Source organism: Microcebus murinus, chromosome 11 (genome assembly GCF_040939455.1).
Source record: "Microcebus murinus isolate Inina chromosome 11, M.murinus_Inina_mat1.0, whole genome shotgun sequence".
In the NCBI taxonomy this organism is placed as follows: domain Eukaryota; kingdom Metazoa; phylum Chordata; class Mammalia; order Primates; family Cheirogaleidae; genus Microcebus; species Microcebus murinus.
In genome coordinates, this window is record NC_134114.1 from 39279987 (window position 1) to 39301301 (window position 21315).

Sequence of the window (21315 nt, forward strand, 5' to 3'; positions counted from 1 at the left end):
ATCAAGAGAATAATAATATTTCAAGCTATCATAACAGAGGTAACTCACACTTACTTCTCTCATAAAAAGATGAGACCACTACTAACACTATTTGGCTGAAATAACCATCATAAATCAGCTGTAATAAATCACACTGCGTATTCAACTGTGCTCTACTGGAGGGATTTTGCCTGACTAGAAAGTCACCCGTGAAATGCTGATTTTTTAATAAGAAATTCTTCCGTCACATTAAACTACAGACTATACTACTCCTAAGATTTTTATGGGTTAAATAAATGAAAATATTACTTATGGCAATATTTTCTTTAAAGATTTTTTTCTTTTATTCTTTCTGTCTCTCTCTCTTTTTTAACAGCCAAATACTCTTTCTTTGTTTTGCTGCCTGCCACTCGGTATCAAAATGAAAGTGAGATCTGTCATCAGAGACTATTGAACTGAGACAATAGTTTATCCGGGGCATTTCCAGATGTGGGCTCTGGAAAATAAGGAAATTCACTGTATTCTCTGTGGAGGTTTTATAAGTTAATGAGAACTATTTGTAACAGTTCTCCACTAAAAGACAAATATATGTACATGATAGTAGTCATTTATTTGAGCACCACAAGGCGCCTGGCACGCAGTAAGTTATCTCAGAACTCATCTAAAATATCTAATGGAGTATGTATTATACTATTTAATGGAAAAGGAAACTAAAGTTCAGAAAGAATGAGGAGGTTCCTATATTCCTCTACTTAGAGTAGATAGTAGAGATGGTATTCAAACCGAGGCCTGTCTGATATTAAATCTTGCCACGATACTATTCTGCCTACGATGCATATATGAAGTGTAAACATTCACACAGAGAGGGTACACAGTACCTTACCTGCTCAATACAATCTTTGGATAATGGTGGTGAAGGAAATGAAGCAAAAACGAGGACTCCAATATAGAGATAAGTTAATGTCACCAGCAAATAAGCAATACACAGGTCCCTCACCTGCAAATATAGAATAAAATTCTCATAATACTATAGAAATTTTCAGTAAGTCTACTTGAATAGGTTAAATGCTAAGACTGACAAATAAATACAAAATTTGCTTTTTTCCTTATGTATGTATACTTTCTAGGTATGTAATTCGTTCACAGAAAGTAAAACAAAATCCACATACTTTAGCATTAGTCTGCCAATTTTTTCTTTTTTTTTTACTAGTCTGAAATATGTAGACTAAGCTACCTGTTGGCCAATTTAGGAACATAAACAGTGGTCTTACATGATTGAAATTCTGACTTAATTTCAAAAGGTAATTTATTTACCAAATTATAAAATATTTAACTACAACAATAAAGCTAAGGGACAAGAAAGTTAAGTATGATCTGTAAAATTTAAAAAATTCTTCCCTTAGTAAATTAACTTATATCATCAAAACATGCCTAGACCATGAGAGTCGAACATTTTAAAATATATTTAATAAGGAAGGAAAGCTAGCTAAAAAGGCAGACAACAAGCAGGTATTAAAGACAAGCTTTATAAGCCTAAACAGTAAACAAAAGGAAATCAGAAGGCAGCTGTTCAAACAGCTGCACAATGTTATTACTGGAACCAGCAAACAAACACAGAACATTAAATAAAGTGGACTGCTTTCTTCCACTGCTGTTCCCATCCTCCCAACCTCCCATTTCCATGCAAAGTAAAAAGCTCCAAGATATTTAATGCAGCCAGCTGTGAGATCCAAAAAGAACAGATTCCACAGCTCACAAATCTGGTATCCATCACCCCTAAAGTTACAGCAAAACGATTCAGCACAACTAAATTATGGCAATGGGCCTGATCCTTTTTCATTTTAAACACAATTACTTTGAAAGCTAAGAAAACAAATTAGAAAATTATGTATGATTTTTAAAAAAATTTGATGATACAATAAGAAAACTGGACATTTGGTATTTATGATTTTTTTGGATAACTTTCCTCCTTAAATGGTCTAAAGCAATAATAGAGTTTTATAAACTTGAATGTTGATAAACTCAGTTAAAAAGCAAGTAACAAGCTACAAGAAATCTTAAGGTCAGTAATAAGTTGACAATCAGCTTGAAAACAAACCAGGGATTCTATATTAGGTGCTAGATAGGCCTATTGAGCTTATATAGATTAATAATGGCGCTCCCAAAGAACTTCTAATTGCTTAGGAATGAGTGAGAAGAGGACGACCCAACCTGCAGTTAGGGGCAGTTTCGAAATCTTTGCTCTTTAGTTCATGAAGCTCTAGGGCCCACGGCTGGGTAAACTTCATTCAACCTTATGGTTGCCTTATGATTTTGTGTGGGATGAACAGAAGTTAATCAGGCAATGCCTATTTTCATATCAAAGGGTAGTAGTCTCCCATTATGATGTTTGAAAGTCATTTTGTCCTTAACCTACTTGATGCCACTCAAGAACAAAGGTAGCCTTGTAAAAAATTCTCAGGAGGCAAAGCAGCTGAGCCAGAGAGGACTCTATGTAAGGAGGGACAGCAGCCATTCCATGGACTGTCTTTAGCTATATACCACCTGATCACCACTTTATTTTGGTCTGACTTCCTGCAGAGAAATGTACCTTAGCACACTTTGGGGGAAATCTGATAAAGACGCAAAGGCTTCCTAATAAGATGTTCCTAATGTGAGGGCTTCCTAATAAGATGGTTTCCCCCTTATGCTTTCCCTGTTCTCATGGCACTGTACATACATCTCAAATATAGCAGCTATTACACTGTAACTGTCATTAATTTTTATTATAAAAGTAATCTATGTTCATGATATAAAGGATCTCAAGTGGAGATAAAATGTCCCTTGACATACTCAAAATAGCCATGGTTAGTTATTCTTATATCATGTTGGTTTTTAAATTTTTCTCTAAATTGATCCATACCACTAGACTATGTGATTCTGAGGACAGAGAATGTGTCTTTTTCGTCTTTATATCCCCAATATCCAAGACAATACCTGGCACATGGTAGGAGCTCAGTAAATGTAGATAAAAAATAATAACCACATTGGCTTTGTTTACTAAGTGCTTCTAAGTATGAGGCTCTATGCTAAGAATATTACATGTGTTATCTCATTTAATCCTCTTAAGAACCTTATAATGTAGATACAGCCATTTTATTCATTTAGTAGATGAGTAAACTTAAGTGCAGCAAGGTTACAAAACTCATTCATGGTTACCAAGTGAGTAGCTTGTGAAGCCAATATTCAAGTCAAGGTCTTTCTGGTTCCAAATTGTATGCCCTTAGCTACCACGGAGATCTGACCAGTTACCAATGTATTTGTGCCGTAGTTAATAAATAACAATAATGAAAAAAATGAAAGAGGTAAAAAGTCTTGAGTAACAAAGTATACAATAGAGTTTATATAGAGATGCAACAGAAATACTAAAACCAGAAAAGTTCTATTTCACAGTAATCCAACATACACTTGGTAAAACTGGGTCAGGAGTTGCATATCTGTTTTCATCTGAAAATAAACTAATGAACAGAAATGATGCTTTTATTATAAAAGCAGCTGAGGTTTAGCATGATCCTGGGAAACATGCCACCTATGAATAGTATATACATATGTGAGATTTGCTATTTTCTGGCTTAAACCCAAGCCATCACTGTACTAGGCCTAAAGATATATAGCCTCTTGAAAGCCCATTTAACAGAAAAGGGTAGGAAAAAAGTTATCTTTTAGAAAATGAGGCACAAAGTAAAAATATGTTTAAAGAGAGGCACAAGTGGCAATATGAAATGGTAATATGTCAAGAAGCCTATATACATTAATAACGTAACCTACTCTGCCTCATGAATAAGCAATGGCTGGCACGGTTGATGGCAGGGAACTAAAAACAGGTAGAATGCCAACTCAGAATGAGGACTGGATTTACAACAGGGCCAGAAGTGGTCTGGGAGCACATTCAGTTTGTCAAACATGGTTTATTATTTGTTCCACGTACCGTTTATAGTGAAAATACTATCCAGTGGAGTATTTACTAACAAGACTGAAAGAATCTGACCACAGAGACCTACACCAAGCACTTACATAAAAACTTCTGGTGTACAACCTAGTAAACTACAGACTTGTATGAATAAGGAAGAAGTAAATAAATTAAGATATTAGGCATCTCAAATCATTTTAAAGACCAAAGCGGGGTAATATAACTAAAGACAGACAAAATAAAACTGAATAAAAAAAACACTGTATAGGTTCTGATTCAAACACAACAAGGACATATAAAGAGGTTAACCCACATATCCAGGAGGGTTATAGGGACTACATTTCTGAAGATAAGGAACGAGTTGGGTGATTTTCAGTCCCCTAACTTTTTTTTGGTAAGATATGCCAAAGGAATTGAAATGATATCCCATTTACTTATACATGTGAAAAATATGTTTAGTGAAAGAAAGAAAATACTACACAAAATTAAGTTGAACTGGGAAAACCTGGAAAATTTGATCATTACACCTGTTTAGGAGCTTCATTGTTTCAAGATGTCTTTAGATCCAAGTTCAAATAGAGTTTATACAGAAGAGAAGGTCTTTTCTATTTTTTTGTCTTCTTTTCCATTTTGAAACCTTTGTTTACTGAGTTTGGAATAACTAACCCAATATCAATATTATGAATTCAGAGTCCCTGGCAAGCTTCACATTTTCTGATTTTTATCTCAAGAAAATATTATTCCATATTAACAGTACTTCTATAAGTCAAATTACTTAATGAAACCTGATGAAAGGTATAATCATTAACTAAATCAAATGACAAAGTTTTTCTCAAAATATAGTACCCATTACCTTGATTTACACTAACATACGAGCCAATTTCAGTATAATTGAAAGGAGAGTATATATATTTATACATATTTAAAGTGTTTAGAATGTTGATGGCACATAGTGCTTCATAAATATCTTTATCACTAGTAATTACTAATAAGCCCTTGTTTTAAAAACATTTTCCACAAGTGACAAAAGTTGAGTCAAATTTTATTAGCTGAACCTCACATACCAGTTCTACAAAGCCCTAGTTCCAAAACTCAGTGGAAGTAAGAACTCATTTTTATGGTATTTACATATGAAATACAGATTTCAAGGCCCACTGAGTGTTCTAATAGAAAGGCAGTGACCCTTCTTCAATCCTTGGGGGACCATGAAATAAAACACCCATCTTTCTATCCAGTCCTAGCTTCTCACACTAGAGCATGTACACCTCCAGATGAACTGATGTGACTTTCCAGAACAGAAATTCTACTTAAGAACTGTGGGGAGCAAAAAGCTAAGCACAGTCTTCAGTTTGCACAGTAGTATGAGACCGTAAATATTACTGTGCAACTTGAAACTGTGCAAAGCAATCACAGTAATCAATGGTAAAATTTATGATTATTCTGTGATCTTTAATAATTTTTGTCATAACACTAAAAACTGTCTTACTATTGGTTATAAATGTCTAGGGAAATGAGTAAATAGTAAAACAAATATTTATTTATTTAGTACACTGTAACTTAAAATATCAGAAGCACTGAGAATTAAAGTGTTCTATTTCTTAGTAGAAACTTAGCAAAAGTAGTTTCAACTATTCTTATCTCCTTCTCATTGTATAACTTACAATATGCGGCAAGCATTTTTTTTGTGTCTTGGTGAATTGTCATACTCCTTTATTCTATGTGCTTTCAATGTTGTGAAATATCTCAAAGAATTCTTTTAATACAAAGTTTTCTGACAGTGTCCCTTCATCTGGGATTTCTTCATTCTTGTTTTCACAACCACTTTCCAAATTCATGTTGATAAGTTCACCTTCCCTAAGTTCCTCTGGCTGCATATCTAGACTCTTTTGAATGGCAGCAGTGTCAACATTTCGACAACTGGCTATTTCTTTTCTAACTCTATTTCAATTCAAATTTCACTTCCAGCATTATTGCTTTTTGCTTCATTGTTGCACTTTTACCTTTGTTTGCCAATTCCCTCTTTCAATTATCCACTTCTGTAAAACATCACATCAGTTTATCACTGGCAGACAAGGAGGCAACACAACTATCCACTTTACACACCATGTGTAAAGTGACTAACATGCACAGTGACTAATCACTGACAGACTTTGAAAGAAGTGATGTGATTGGTCACTAATCACAATGTACACCTGTTATTTATGTAGTGATTTGTGAACTGAAGGGCCTGCAGCTGCTACTACTTTATGCAAGTACTCATAGTTCAAATCCTGTGGTGACTGAACTTTGAACAATATTGGGGGTGACTAATGTAATTTAAGAAAACCATAGTAACTGAAATTGTGCATACAGGAACTATGCAACAGGAGAACTGCCTATAATTTAACTCATAACTTTGAGACTGTTTTCTAGTAACACAAACTAATTATGAACTGATAGAAATGTGCATGAATATTTAAGACAAAACACAAGACTTTAATAAAACTGTATTCTTCCCTAGATCCCAAGTATACAAGATTGTTCTCTGTTATTAGGGAGACTTTGGTGGTTAAGTTTGAAAATGATCTGATATATGAGAATTCTACTTCACAAAATGGGTTTCTGGGGTACTTGGTCTAAGTTGCCTTATGAGAACAGGCTGTAAATGTCAGAAGAGAAAGGGGTAAGAGGGGTAAAGAAACTAAAAATTTCTTGCCTTTACTGTATGTCACATCATGTTAAACATGTCTCCTATTTTATAATATTTATTAGGATATAAAGCATGAAATGTCCAATTTCCTTAAGTACTAAGTTTGACAGCTGATATCTCTGACATTTCACTTTGACACTTCTTGTTTTATGTTTACTGTAAAGGTGCATCCTCAGTCTTTCAAAAGTACGCTGTGGCTTGTGATTATCTTTCAAACTTTTTTTGAGCAATTTTTGTGAAATCATGGATAAGTCAAAAATTTGTGTTATTTTAAAATATGAATTCCATTGTGGAACCAATGCAGTGCAGACAGCTTGAAATATCAGCAAAGAGTTTAGAGACGGACGTGGCTAATGAACACATAGTACGGATGGTTTGAGAAGTTCCACTGGTGATTTTAATCTTGAAAATGAGCCACGTGGGCAACCTGAGACCAAGGTGGATAATGATGAGCTGAAGGGTGTTGTGGAAGCGAATCTATCGCAACCTACGTGTGAATTAGCAGTAAGGTTTGACATTACTATTCCAATAATATTGGACCATTTGAAACAAATCAACAAGGTAAAGAAGCCAGATAGATGAGTTCCACATGAATTAAATGAACATCAGAAGAGAAATTGTCTTGAAGCTTGTCTTTCTTTGCTGTCACAACATAAAGGTGAACCATTTCTACTGTAATCTTACATGTAATGAAAAATGGATTCTTTTTGACAATTGGAAGCATTTGGCACAATGGCTGGATAAAGATGAGGTGCCAAAACACAGTCCAAAACCGAGTATTCATCAAAAAAAGCTAGTGGTGTCTGGTTTGCAGTCTGGTACTGGTATTATCCATTGCAGCTTCAAGAAACCTGGTCAATTGATCATAGCAGATGTCCGCTGCAACCAATTGGATGAAGTGATAAGGATGCCTGCGATTAAGCAGCTGAGATTGGTCAATACAGACAGGCCAATCCTCTTGCAAGACAACACTCAACCACACGTTGCACAGACAATGCTGCTCAAACTACAGCAGCTGGACTTGGAAACTCTCTGTCATCCACCATATTCATCAGACCTTGCACCAACTGTCTAGCAACTACTCCATTTCTTCCAGGTTTTGGACAACTTCTTGCAAGGAAAAATATTTAATTCTCAATAAGCTATGGAAAATGCCTTTTGAGATTTCATCACCACTTGCTCTCCAGTCTTCTATGCTGCTGGAGTAAACAAGCTACCATTAAGATGGCAAAACTGTGTTGATGGTTTAGGCATATAATTTGATTAATTGTATTGCCTCTTGTTTGAGATATAATAAACTACACTTTTGATTCAAAATTGGGCATTTCATATTTAATGACATTCTCATTACAACTCTGACAGGTAGCATTAATGCTATTTTTACATATGAACAAAATGAAATGTGAGGTAAGGTCACCAAGCTAGGAAGTATGGAAAATCCAGACTTACTCAACTCCAACTCCATTTATAGGTAATATGCCAGATGTGTGGTCAGTAAAGATGAAAAGCTTGACTTATACTCTTGCCCTCATTTGAAAGCTAACTTCCCTCTACTTAGAAAGCTTTTTGCTTTCATAATGACTCTGCCAAGCATTACCCTTTACTCAAAACCTTCTCAGAACCCCCAGGTATAATGAACCCTTCCTTCCTTTGTATTTTCAGTAACAACTATATAGACTTCAATTTGAGCTTCGTCATGATTTTTGTTTACGTGGTTAGAAGCTGTTAAATTGAGTTCAAAATCTATAGACAAGGCAGCAAGTAACTAGATAACTTCTGCTTGCTCTGGGTTTAGTTTGCTCTTCTTTTTCCAATGGCTTACAGTAGAAGGTTAGGTTTTTGAGATTGTTCTTCATTTTGTTTTTTTCGAGACAGAGTCTCACTTTGTTGCCCAGGCTACAGTGAGTGCAATGGTGTCAGCCTAGCTCACAGCAACCTCAAACTCCTGGGATCAAGTAATCCTACTGCCTCAGCCTCCCAAGTAGCTGGGACTACAGGCATGTGCCACCATGCTCGCTAATTTTTTCTGTATATATTAGGTGGCCAATTAATTTCTTTCTATTTTTGGTAGAGATGGGGTCTCGCTCTTGCTCAGGCTGGTTTTGAACTCTTGACCTTGAGCAATCCGCCCACCTTGGGCTCCCAGAGAGCTAGTATTATAGGCATGAGCCACTGCACCCGGCCTCATTCTTCATTTTTAAGGTAGGTATTTAGAGCTATACATTTCCCTCCAGGAGGGCTTTAGCTGTATCTCATATGTTTTGATATATTGAGTTTCATAATCTCAAGGTATTTTCTAATTTTTCTTGTGATTTCTTTGACTCATTGGTTATTTAGGAGTATGTTGTTTAATTTCTACACATTTGTGAATTTCCCAAATTTCTTTGTTATTGGTTTGTAATTTCACTCTATGATGGCTGGAGAACATCCTTTTAAATTTATTGAGACTTATTTCATGACCCAGCCTATGGTCTATTTTGGTAAATGTTCCAGTGTATTTAAAAAGAACATGCATTCTGCTGTTGATAGAAGACTTTATGAATATCAATCAGATCAGGTAGGTTGACAGTGTTTTTCATGCTTTCTATATCCTTATTTTTGTCTATATGTTTTATCAATTACTGAAGGAGGGGTGGTAAAACCTCATTATAATTGTAGATTTGTCAACTTCTCCTTTCAGTTTGGCAACTGTTACTTCATTTACTTAGAAGCTCTGTCACTGGGTGCATATACCTTTAGGATTATTATGTCTTCTTGATGAACTGATCCCCAAAGATCATTAGATAATGTTCCTCTTTATATCTGGCAATACTCATTGTTTTACTTTGTCTGATATTAATACAATCACTCTACTTTTCTAATGTCTAATGTTTGCATGACATATATTCAAGTATAACAAAAATTTCTTGCAGACAGCATATAGTTAGGTTTTATCTTTTAACCAGTCTGACAATTTCTATCTTTTAATTGTGGTGTTTAGACCATTCATATTTAACGTAATTATCAATATGATGTGTTTAAGTCTACTATATCTTGTTATTTGTTTTCTATTTGTTCCATCTGTTCTTTGTTCCCTTTTCTCTGCCTTCTTTTGGATCAGTTAGGTATTTTTTATGATTTTATCACTATTATGGGCTTATTAACTATACTTCTTTATTTTTTTAGTGGTTGCTTTATGGTAGGGGTTGGCAAACTATGGTCCATGGACAAAATCTGGCCTGTTGTCTGTTTCTGTAAATAAAGTTTTATTGAAACACAGCCACCACCCATTTGTTTACTTATCAGCTACAGTTACTTTCATACCACCACAACAGAGTTAAATAGTGGTAACAAAGACCATATAGCTGTCAAAGCCTAAAGTACTTACCATATAAACCTTTACAGAAAAACTTGCTGACCCCTGCTCTATGGTTTGAGTTTAAAAATTAAGATACTATAACAAAATTACATAATTGTACAACAAATATAAAGTGCTTCAAATACTGATTCAAAATGTCTATCCTCAGGAAATGTAAGTCAATTCCTCAGATAATTACTCACATTGTTTTCTTGGTTCTTGTTATTCTTCAAGAGTGTAATAATACAATTATGAATAAAAAATGCAAGGGTAAGTACTCCAGTCAGCTGTGGAAACTGAAATCTTATCTCTAGGAGAAAAAGAGACAAAAACAAAAATGTTAAAGTTGACAACTACAAAACAAATAGTATTAATAGCAGCCAAAACTAAAAGTCAGTTTTTAGTTTACGGAATAAGAATACTAAAATGTCTTTATAAAGTTCCTCAAGGACAGCATCATCCTGGGGGCAAATCACTTAAAAGGGGTGGGGAGGAATCAGGAAATATCTACTCTGTGTATGTACTTTATATCAGCTATTCCTATTTGAGGTCACACACTAGTAAGTATATGGCAGACCCTAGTCTGCCATATTAAAAAATTCAGGGTCTATCTGACTTTAAAGCCCTTCATTTTTTTAACACCTGAATTTGTCAAAAAGTACCTCTAAAAAAGGAATTATGGAAAGGAGAATTAGTCATTTAACATTCTCTAATGACAAATCTAAAAAACATTAACTAAAAATATGACAAATAACTTAAATGTCCACCAAGAGGGAATTAACTAAACTAAAATCAGTGGCATAATGGCATACAGAATTTAAAAATTATGTTCTAGAGGAAGATTTTATGCTCTGGCAAATGTTCATGATTTAAATAGCATGAATAGTGTGATTTTACTTTTCTTTTTAAAAATGTATGTATACAGATGTGTGTATGCAAAGAAAAGATGTAAGTAGTGGTTATCTCTGGTTGATGGGATTCATTTTAAATTAACCACTTACCTATATTCTGGAAATATTCTATAATAAACACAAAGTTATTTTAAAATAAGAATAAAAAACATTTTAAAGCACTGCCCATTTCTGCTCTGAGGTCTGCCAATAAAGAAGTAAAAAATTAATTTTATAAAGAATAAGACCATGATTTTACTTAAAAAATACTGCTGGGTAGGCAAAGTAGGTGGCAAAGTGGAGAACAAAAACTCATCTCAGAGGATTCCTTAGCGTAAAAAGTAGAAATATAGAAAAAGTCAACTGACTCGTTGCTATATTACTGTAGGAGAGGAAATGAGAACAATTAAGAATTAAGCACTAGCTCTAAAAGAAACCAGGAAGACCAACAAGATTATATACTCAGTTTTCTATTAAATTTTTTGTTTGTCTATTAGCTTTCATCTGAATGTTGTCTGTGGAAGCAATCCAAGGTGTTTTTAGGCAAATTCCCCCCTTTCTGTGTATAATATTTTCAATTTTTAACATCTCAGCAATAAAATACAATTTGGAAGCCATTCCCACTTCTGTTTTTTAAAAAATCTCTTGATAAATTGGAAATAAGATAATTTCTTAAGAAGAAAAAGACTGATCACTTCATGCCAATAGTTAGCATTATACTTATATAATTATAATAGAGGCACTATTTTTGAAAAGATGATAAAGTTGTTATCTGCAGATGGCCTTATTACTTGCAGATATTCTTGGCAGAGAAACAACTGAAAAACTCTTTAGTAAGAATTCACAGTAAGGTAGCTAAATAGAAAAAATATATATTTAAAAAAACCAACATCTTTCTTATATACCTATAACTGGTTAGAAGTTGTAAGGCAAATGAAAGGATCCTAGTCACAATAGCAAAATAGACATAAATTTGGCCTACAGATAACTTTAACATGTCAAATTTACATTAAAATATTACAAAGCTTACTGTGGACAAGTGTGGAGATGTACTACTCAGATCTCCTTTCAAGGGAGAACCTGAAGCAAAGAGTGCAGTTAGCTGATACCCTCCAGCTGCAGCCCTTTGGACCTGCTGCCCTGTTCAAGCAAAAGTCAACACTCTCCCTGGGCAGCAACTAGCCAAGGACTGAGCATGGTAAGGTATTAGGGCCTGACCACTTTTGCCCAACCCTGGACTCCAGGCAATCTTTGTGCCAGAGCTTCACATTAGGTTGGCTTAGGTTTTCTGAAATCTTTTGCTATCCAATATTCCTTCTTTCCCTCTCTCCTTTCATGGATACATCAGCTACCCTGTGGTCTGATGTAGTTACCTACTGCTGCTCCTAATCTCCTTTATCTTTCATAAGTGCTGCCCCAATAAGTTTCTTGCCCATCTGACTCCATGTTGTTGTCTGGTTATCAGAGAACTGGAATCAACACACTTGGTATTGGGAGTGGTGTGAGAAAGCAGGCAATGAGATGGAATTTGGGCCCTGGATCACTCATCACCCAGCTTTCAATTACCATCTAAGCTGTGCTTTAGCTATATTCCAAGGTTCTGATAATGTTTTCACTATCATTGCTTTTCAAAATATCCTGTTGATTCAGAAAGAGTGAATAAATGAGGCTATGGCATCTCTGACCTCAACTTACCTTTTTGTTGTTTGTATTTGACTATAGCAACTCCACTATGAATTCTATTTTTAGGCAGGGAATTACAGGACTATTTCGCCTCTACCCTATTGGGTCTCTTGAAGACATACAAGCCTATCTCCTAGTTTAGGCTATCCCAAATAAGGTGGAAGTAGAGTCTCATAGCTGGCCTCTACAGTTATTTTTAGCTTAAAATAGAAGGCTCTTCACTTTTGGCCTTTCCCTTATCTCCTATCACTTCTTCAGCAAGTATTCTTTCACTGTAGCCATTCAAATTCTTGTAATTTCCTAAATGGTCATGTTATTTTAGGGTTTAACTGCTGCTTAAACATGTTGTTCCCTTGACCTGGCATACGCTCTTCCCCAGTTCTCCATTTAGAGAACTTCTTTTGGCCTTCAAACATTCCCTTTTGAGAATCCTTCCCTGACTCCTAATTCTTGTTTATATGTAATTCCTCTATATTGCTATCTCTTGTGTGTATTGATTGCTAATTCACAAATTGGTTTTACTGCTCAATGGTAAGCTCCTGGAGGGCAGCGGGTCATGTCTTACATGATATCATGTGGCATATAATCAGGGGCCCTCGTTTATTTTCAGAATAAAGGACTCTGAGCCAAGGAAGTGGTCAAAATTCTACTTTAAACTGCTTTTTGAATGAATTTATTTTTTCCTAATATCTATTAATTTTCAATAAGTTCTTCTCAATTTAGCTGACCTTTCCTGTCTCTCAGAGTAATCAACCTCTACTACCGTGTTTCCCCAAAAATAAGACAGGGTCTTATATTTATTTTTCCTCAAGAAGACACCCAAGGGCTTATTTTCAGGGGATGTGTTATTTTTTTTTTAAGTACGACACAACAATCTACATTTGTTCAAATATAGTTAAGTCATCTTTTTCTGGAACAACATCATAACTCTCCAAACCCTGAATTGCATCCTGAATTTCTTGGGACTCTATTTCCTTTAGAACCATTGGCCCCAATCTCTCATGTTGAGCAGTAGAGCTCTCATGGGGCAGTTGAGAAGGGATGCTCATCTTCTTTTTCGCTTGGCTATGAAATGCATGGGTTGTGCAGATATGCTGCGTAGCCACACTCAACACTAGGTCTTATTTTCCGTGTAGGGCTTATATTGCGCAAATGCTTAGAAATCCTACTAGGGCTTATTTTATGGGTAGGTCTTATTTTCGGGGAAACATGGCACCTCTAAGATAGCTTGTGAAGCAACTTGTTAGCTGATCCTTTGCTAATTAAGACAGGTGATACCACTGTCAGGTTTCTAACTTGTCAAATTACAGTGGGTAAATATCTAGCTGATTTTCCAATTAACCAACAAAAACTGTTTTTTTGAGTAACTTTCTTAAAAACCTGACATTCTTTTTAATAGTATTATTGAGATATAGTTCACATATGTTTAATCCATTTAAAGTACACAATAAAATAGCTTTTAGTATAGCCACAGAGTTGTACAACCATCACTACAGCACTTTATTCCTTTTCTATTGCCGAATAATGTTCCATCACATTGCTATGCTACATTTATCCATTCATCAGTGATATACATCGAGTTGTTTTCACTTTTTTGCTGTTATGAATAATGCTGCTATGAACATTCATGTACAAGTGGTTTTCTTGGTGGAAAATATGCCTTTTTAAAGAATACAGACATTTACGCCATGATCACTGCATAGCAAATTTTTTCTTTCCTTTTTTTTTTTTTTTCTTGAGACAGAGTCTCACTTTGTTGCCCAGGCTAGAGTGAGTGCCGTGGCATCAGCCTAGCTCACAGCAACCTCAAACTTCTGGGCTCAAGCAATCCTACTGCCTCAGCCTCCCGAGTAGCTGGGACTATAGGTGTGTGCCATCATGCCTGGCTAATTTTTTCTATATATATTAGTTGGCCAATTAATTTCTTTCTATATAGTAGAGCCGGGGTCTCACTCTTGCTCAGGCTGGTTTCAAACTTCTGACCTTGAGCAATCCGGCCGCCTTGACCTCCCAGAGTGCTAGGATTACAAGTGTGAGCCACCGCGCCCGGCCCATAGTAAATTAAAGAACAGATTTCTTCACAAAGTGGTTTTAAAGAAGCCCCAAATTTCTTATTATTTTCAAACTGCTTACTTTATTCCTTTGAAAAGGCATGTAAGCAAATGGAGAGAACATAATTGTAATACATATATCTCTGAGAAAGGACTTGTATCCAGAATGCATAAAGAACTATACATCAATAAGAAAAAAAAGACAACTAAATAGAAAACTGGGCAAGAGACTTGTACAGGTACTTCACAAAAGAGGAAATCCAATGGCCAATGAACATATGAAAAGGTGCTAACTCCATTAGTCATCACGTAAATGCAAATTAAAACCACTATGTACGTTCCCAACACAAAGGAAAGATAAATGTTTGAGGTGAGGGATACCCCAATTACCCTGATTTGATCATTACACATTGTACACACGTATCAAAATATCATGTGTAGCCCCAAAATATGTACAACTATTGTATATCAATAAAAAAAATTGAATTAAAAAAGGAAAAACAAAAACCCCCACAATGTAATAATAATATATACCCACTGGAAAGGCTAGAAGAAAAAGAAAGAAAAAAAAAAGAAAAAGAAAGAAAATACAAGTGTTGGTGAAGATGTGGAGCAACTAGAACTCTCAAACACTGCTGATGGGAATGTAAATTGGTATAATCATTTTGGAAAGCTGTTTGGTAATATCTATAAAGCAGAACATATGCATACCCTTTGACCTAGCAATTCCACTTCTAGGCTTATACTCAACAGAAAGCAGCCATATGTTGACTAAAAGATTTGTATAAGCATAAAGAGTGCTGCAATAAACATAATAGTCAAAGACTGAAGACTACTCAAATGTTCATTAACAGTAAAAGATAAATTGTGGTGGTTACACAATGAAATACCAATGAGAATGAATTATAAATATAGCAATATGGATCAATCTCACAATATGTTGTTGATTGAAAGAAGCCAGACCCAAAAAATACATACTGTATATTCCATTTATGTTACATTCAAAAAGCAGGCAAAACTAACCTTCAGTGTTAGAAGTTAGACCAGTGATTACCCTTGAAGGGAGATTGTAACTGGTAGGGATCATGACAGGTACTTCTGGAGTGCTAATAATTTCTCTTTTGATCTGGATGCTAGCTATATGGTGTGTTCAGATAGTAAAAATTAATCAAGCTATACACCTAGGAGTTGTAGACTTTTGTATGTAAGTTTTATACTTCAAAAGCAAAAGAGAAAAAAATGGGGGAGCTAGGTATACATGTAAAAAATAAGGGCTGAATGTGGTGCCTCATGCCTGTAATCCCAGCACTTTGGGAAGCCAAGGAGGGAGGACTGCATGAGGCCAGGAAATCAAAACTAGCCTGGACAACACAGCGAGACCCTGTCTCTATTTAAAAAAAAAAAAAAAAGTAGAGAGAAATTCCATTATATTTGAAGACACTATTAAGGATCAATGAATGGTAAAACATAGTCTGCTCCTAATGGAAAGTGAACAACGAAACCATTCAACGCACATATGGGTAGAAAATTATCTTTTCTGGTGACAAAGGAACATAATACCCCTATCGAAATGGCCAATCACCCTATAATCCTTGAAAATCAGTGTCTAAAGACTCTTTGAAGTCAGTTTCAAAGCATTTAACAGTTTTCATTTAAAAAATGTAATCTTATTTGCAGTCTTAAATGTGTTCTAATTGTTAAAAGTTGACCAGTACTATAAGGCTTATAACAAAACCTCACATTCTCTTGCTTTGTACCTCCTATCTGGAAGCCTGTTTCTCAAAGGCAAGTATTTCTAACTCTTCTAACTCTTTAGCATATTTTAACTTCATAATCTAGCTTATTTTTTAAGTAATATGCTTATATTACTTTTACTTTATATCTTAATTTTTTATGTAATTCATTAATCCCACCAGAAGCCTTTTATTTTTATTTATTTATTTATTTATTTTTTGAGACAGAGTCTCGCTTTGTTGCCCAGGCTAGAGTGAGTGCCATGGCGTCAGCCTAGCTCACAGCAACCTCAAACTCCTGGGCTCAAGCAATCGTACTGCCTCAGCCTCCGCCATGCCCAGCTAATTTTTTCTGTATATATTAGTTGGCCAATTTTCTTTCTATTTATAGTAGAGACGGGGGTCTCGCTCTTGCTCAGGCTGGTTTCAAACTCCTCACCTTGAGCAATCTGCCCACCTCGGCGTCCCAGAGTGCTAGGGTTACAGGCGTGAACCACCGCGCCTGGCCCAGAAGGCTTTTAGAATTTTTGTATTTCTACCATCACATATTTTCCCATACCCTATCCCCTAATATAAACATATTTATAATTCTGATTTTGCAAAAATCAATATTCAGTATTTTAATTTTTATAGTTATATGTTATTCATAAACTATGGAGTGTATTATGATTACATTTCCTTTTTTATATAAAAATCCTTTTGTTGACCTGTTTTTCTAGAAGCAGTAATTGACTTTTTCTTTTTTGGTTAGCTAATTTTCTAGTTAACATTAATTCTTCCCCAAAATTTCCAAAAGAATTATAAAACATCTATCTGTACAACATATCAAATAATCTTTTGCATTTTTTTTTCTTGGAAACATCTCTCTTTGGACCATCTGTCTACCTGCTGCAATCTGGCATGGTTGCTCACTAGGCCTGCTACACAGCTGTTTCCTGAGAGATCCCTTTACCATCTCTGGGACTTTCTAAATATACTATTTATTTTTCTTTCTTTTTTTATTTTGAGACTAAGTCTCTTTCTGTTGTCTCAGGTAGAGTGCAGTGGTGTCATTGTAGCTCACTGCAAGCTCAAACTCCTGGGCTCAAGTGATCCTCCTGCCTCAACCTCCTGAGTAGCTGAGACTATAGGTGTGCACCACCATGCTAGCTAATTTTTCTGTTTTTAGTAGTGACAGGGTCTTGCTCTTGCTCGGGCTGGTCTTGAAATCCTGAGCTCAAGTAATCCTTCCACTTTGGCCTCCCAGAGTGTTAGGATTATAGGTGTGAGCCACCATACCCAGCCTACTATTTCTTTTTGGTGGAGTACATTTTGCATTTTTTTTCCCTCTGAGAAAGGGTGCATGGAAGGTAACATTTTATGAAACTTCACTTTCTGAAAATATCTTTATTGTACTTTAAAACTTAAATAAGAGTATGGTGAGATTTAGAATTTTAGGCTAAAAATATTTATTCTGAGACCTTAGATGACATTGGTTCCGTTGTCTTCTAGCTTTCAGAGTTGTTGAAAAGTCTGATGCTATTCTGATTCCAGATCTTGCAAAGACCTGTTCTTTGTCCCTGGAAGCTTTTAGGGTCTTCTCTCTATCCCTGGTGTTCTATAATTCTATGATGATATGCTTTGGTGTGGGTCTTACTCAAAGTGCTGAGCATTAGGGGCCCTTTAAATCTAGAAACTTGTGTTCTTCCATTCTGGGAAAATTTCTCAAATTATAAAAAGGAATAATAATTTTTCCCCTTCATTTTTTCCCTTCTCTATGGAATTACTTTTAGTTGGATATTGGACCACCCAGATTAATGCTCTAATTTTCTTATCTTTTTCTCTTCTATTTTACTTTCCTCTCTCCCTCCCATCCATGCTTTCTATTCTACTTTTTGGGAGCTTAGCTTTAACTTCCATACTTTCCTTGAATTTAAAATTTCTATTATATTTTTAACTCCCAAGGCCAAATTCTGTCCTTCTTTCCTTCCTTCTGTGGCACCCAAATATTACTTCACAGATATATCACTATCTTTTACTGCTTTGAAGATATAACTTTTTTGAAGTTTTCTTTTGTTCCATCTTACTTTCTTTTCCCTCTAAACTCCTTTCCCCCCCCTAATTCATTTTCATGTAAAAGCTTTCCTCAAATATCTAGTGATTTTGTCTGTTTATATTTGAAAGTGAAGCACTAAAAGAAATATACTTAATAGACATCTAAATGGTCTGATACAAGCAAGGCACGTGGCCATTTCTTTGGTAAAACCCAAATATTAGAGACTCTAGGTTGTTCATCTTGGGCTTATCAGTTTCTCCAGAAGAGAATTCCCCATTATCTTATCTGGCTGTCAGTATTTTGGGAGCTAAGGGGTAAAGAAAGGAGATGTGGGGGGAAAGGGTAGAAGAAAGGAGTATAATCTCACCAATCAGCCTCTATACTTTCACCTAATTCCTGTTTTCAAACCACAGCCTTATTCCCACCCAAGTGCAGAGCCTCTCTGATTCAGTTTCTTCCATTTCTTCCTAGGTAGAGAAGGGGAAGGGAAAGGATGTTATATCCAATTATTCCTGATAGAAACTTTCATGTTCTTCTCCCATATAAGCAATTCCATCCATCCTTGCTTTCACAGTTACCCAAAAGTCTCCACATGCTGAGGAATGTTGTACTCTAACACTTGAATGAGAATATGCAACTTTCGAGAGTTGCATAGTTCAAATCAGTACCCTTTGTGTTGGAATCCCTCTCTACAGGGACTTACATTTCAGCTTCTCTGCTTGCTGTCAGTTATCAACCATCTTTCAGTTTCCCAACTTCTAAAAATCTGTTGCTACCTCTTGTGTGCTATTGTTTCTCCAATAGATTTTGTGTTTGGTTTTTACACTTATTTCTTTACTGTTGTTTTAATGGGATTTAGGAAGGAGCAGATATAAACACATTTATTTATTCAATAATTATTTATTAAGCACTCATTATGTACCAAGGAAGCATTATAGATCTTGAGGGATACATGAGTAATATAGAAGTACAAAAAATAAAAACAAAGAACCTTCCTTTTCTCATCAAGAGTTGTTATTTTAGTTAAGGGAGACAGATAACCTAACCTAAGTAAAAAAAATAAATAAATATACATATTCCTTACCACTTGAACTTTTACTATCCAAATTCAAGAACCAAAAAGATTTAGAAACATTTCTGGATAAATACTTTGTTATCTTAATTTCTGCTACTTTCTGAAACTCGGGAACCAAGTAGATTAGAATAATGTGGTATCCTCCAATATTCTAACTTATTTAATGTATTTAGATAACGAGGGACACTTGCATATAAGATTTGGAAGTGCTCTACAGAAAAGGCACAAGAAGGAAGGGTAGAGGTAGCCAGGGAAGACCTCTCTGATGACACTAACCATTTAGATATCTGAGAAAAGAAAAGGGTGTTTCATGCACAGGGAACAATGAGTGCAAAGATTCTGGCATAGGAGTGAGCTTGGCATTTCTGTGGAAGAGCAAAGAAGCCAGTGTGGCTGGAGTGGACTGAATGAGAGGGAAAGTAGTAGATGAAATCACAGAGGATACCAGGAAGTAGATCACATAGGGCTTATAGACTATGATAAAGACTTGCCTTTATTCTGAATGAGATGGGAAACAATTAATGGCTTTTTGGGGTTGTGTTTTAAAAATCTAGGTATAGAACAGATTATGTTGGGGAGATAATGGAAATAGCAAGACTTGTTAAGAAGCTACTAACATCACACAAGTGAGAGATCAGTAGCTTGACATAGTTCTTTTTAGTCAAAATAGTAAGAAGTAGTCAGATTCTCAATTTTTTTTTAAAGTACAGCAGACATACTTTGCAGATGGATAGGATGTGGGGGGTGGAGAAAGAGACTAGTCAGGGATGATTCAAAGTTTTTGGCCTGAGCAACTGCAAAACTGACCTACTATTTTCTAAGATAGGCCTGAGAAAAGAGTAGGTTATACAGGTTGGTGGATGCGGTTGACAAGAAAGGAAACAAATTTGGTTTTTGTTAATTTAAGTTTGAGATATCTACAGATATCCAAGGGTAGACATAGATGGGGCAGGTGGGTATGTAAGCATATATTTCAATGGCAAATCTGAGCTAGAGATATAAGATTGGGACTAGTCACCATACAGACAATGTATAAAGCCAAGTGACTAGATGATATTACTTGGGGAATAAGGGTAGAGAGAAAAGCGGTTTTAGTATCAAACCCTGGATGACTCCATCATTTAGAGGTCAGAAATTTGGGGAGCAGATAGTTACAATGAAAAGTAAAGAGACAATGGGATTTTAGAAGTCAAGTAAAGAAAGTATTTTAAGATGGAAGGAGTGACCAAATGTGCCCCACCTGCTGACAGGTTGAGTAAAAGTAGTAAGAACTGCTCATGAAATTTAGCAAGGTAGAGTAATTGGTTATAGCGGAGTGACTGCGGAAAAGGCTGACAGGAATGAATTCAAGGCAAAATGGAAGGAGAGGTTGGAGACAGTGAGCATATACAAGTCTTTCAAAGAGTTTCTCTTTCAAGGAGTTTTTCTTTAAAGAAAGGCAATAACTGGAGAGGATTCAGGGGTGGTCACATGAATCTTCATTTTTTTAGATTGGGAGATAGATTTGTATACTAGTAAGAATAGTTTAGCAGAGGAAAAATTTAATGATACATGATTTAGGAAAAAAGGGAAAACTGCAAAAATAAACTACTTGAGTAGGCAAGAAAGAATAGGATGCAATGCATAAGCATATTTTCTCATTATTTTTCCATTTTCCTGGGAGGAAGGGTGATAGAATCTACAACATTGAAAAACAAAGCTTTAGAAACAAGAGTACATAAACAAAGATTTAATGAGAACTACAAGTCTATGTGAATTCTCAACAGGACAGTAAAGATTCACACCCTCCAAAGTGCTCTGATTTTTTTTTTTAATTTGCCTTGATCTTGGATCCGATTCTTAATTAGCCCTTACTGAGAAAGATTTTTGACATATGTTCACTCTTGAGAAATTC

General features: G+C 35.4%; 1 protein-coding gene across 8 annotated transcripts in view; it reads right to left on the reverse strand.

Annotated features, from left to right (window-relative positions):
• The window catches only part of SLC38A9 (solute carrier family 38 member 9), a 79407-nt gene that overhangs the window by 13940 nt on the left and 44152 nt on the right, over window positions 1–21315 (reverse strand). For all 8 annotated transcript variants that reach the window (XR_001156878.3, XM_012775680.3, XM_012775681.3 and 5 more), the window contains 2 exons: window positions 10158–10264; window positions 863–976 (listed from right to left, as the gene is read on the reverse strand). Coding sequence is in view for 7 of the 8 variants with exons in the window: in XM_012775680.3 (XP_012631134.1) it covers window positions 863–976; window positions 10158–10264 (221 nt within the window). In the remaining variant the exon portion in view is untranslated. The remainder of the gene's footprint in view (window positions 1–862; window positions 977–10157; window positions 10265–21315) is intronic.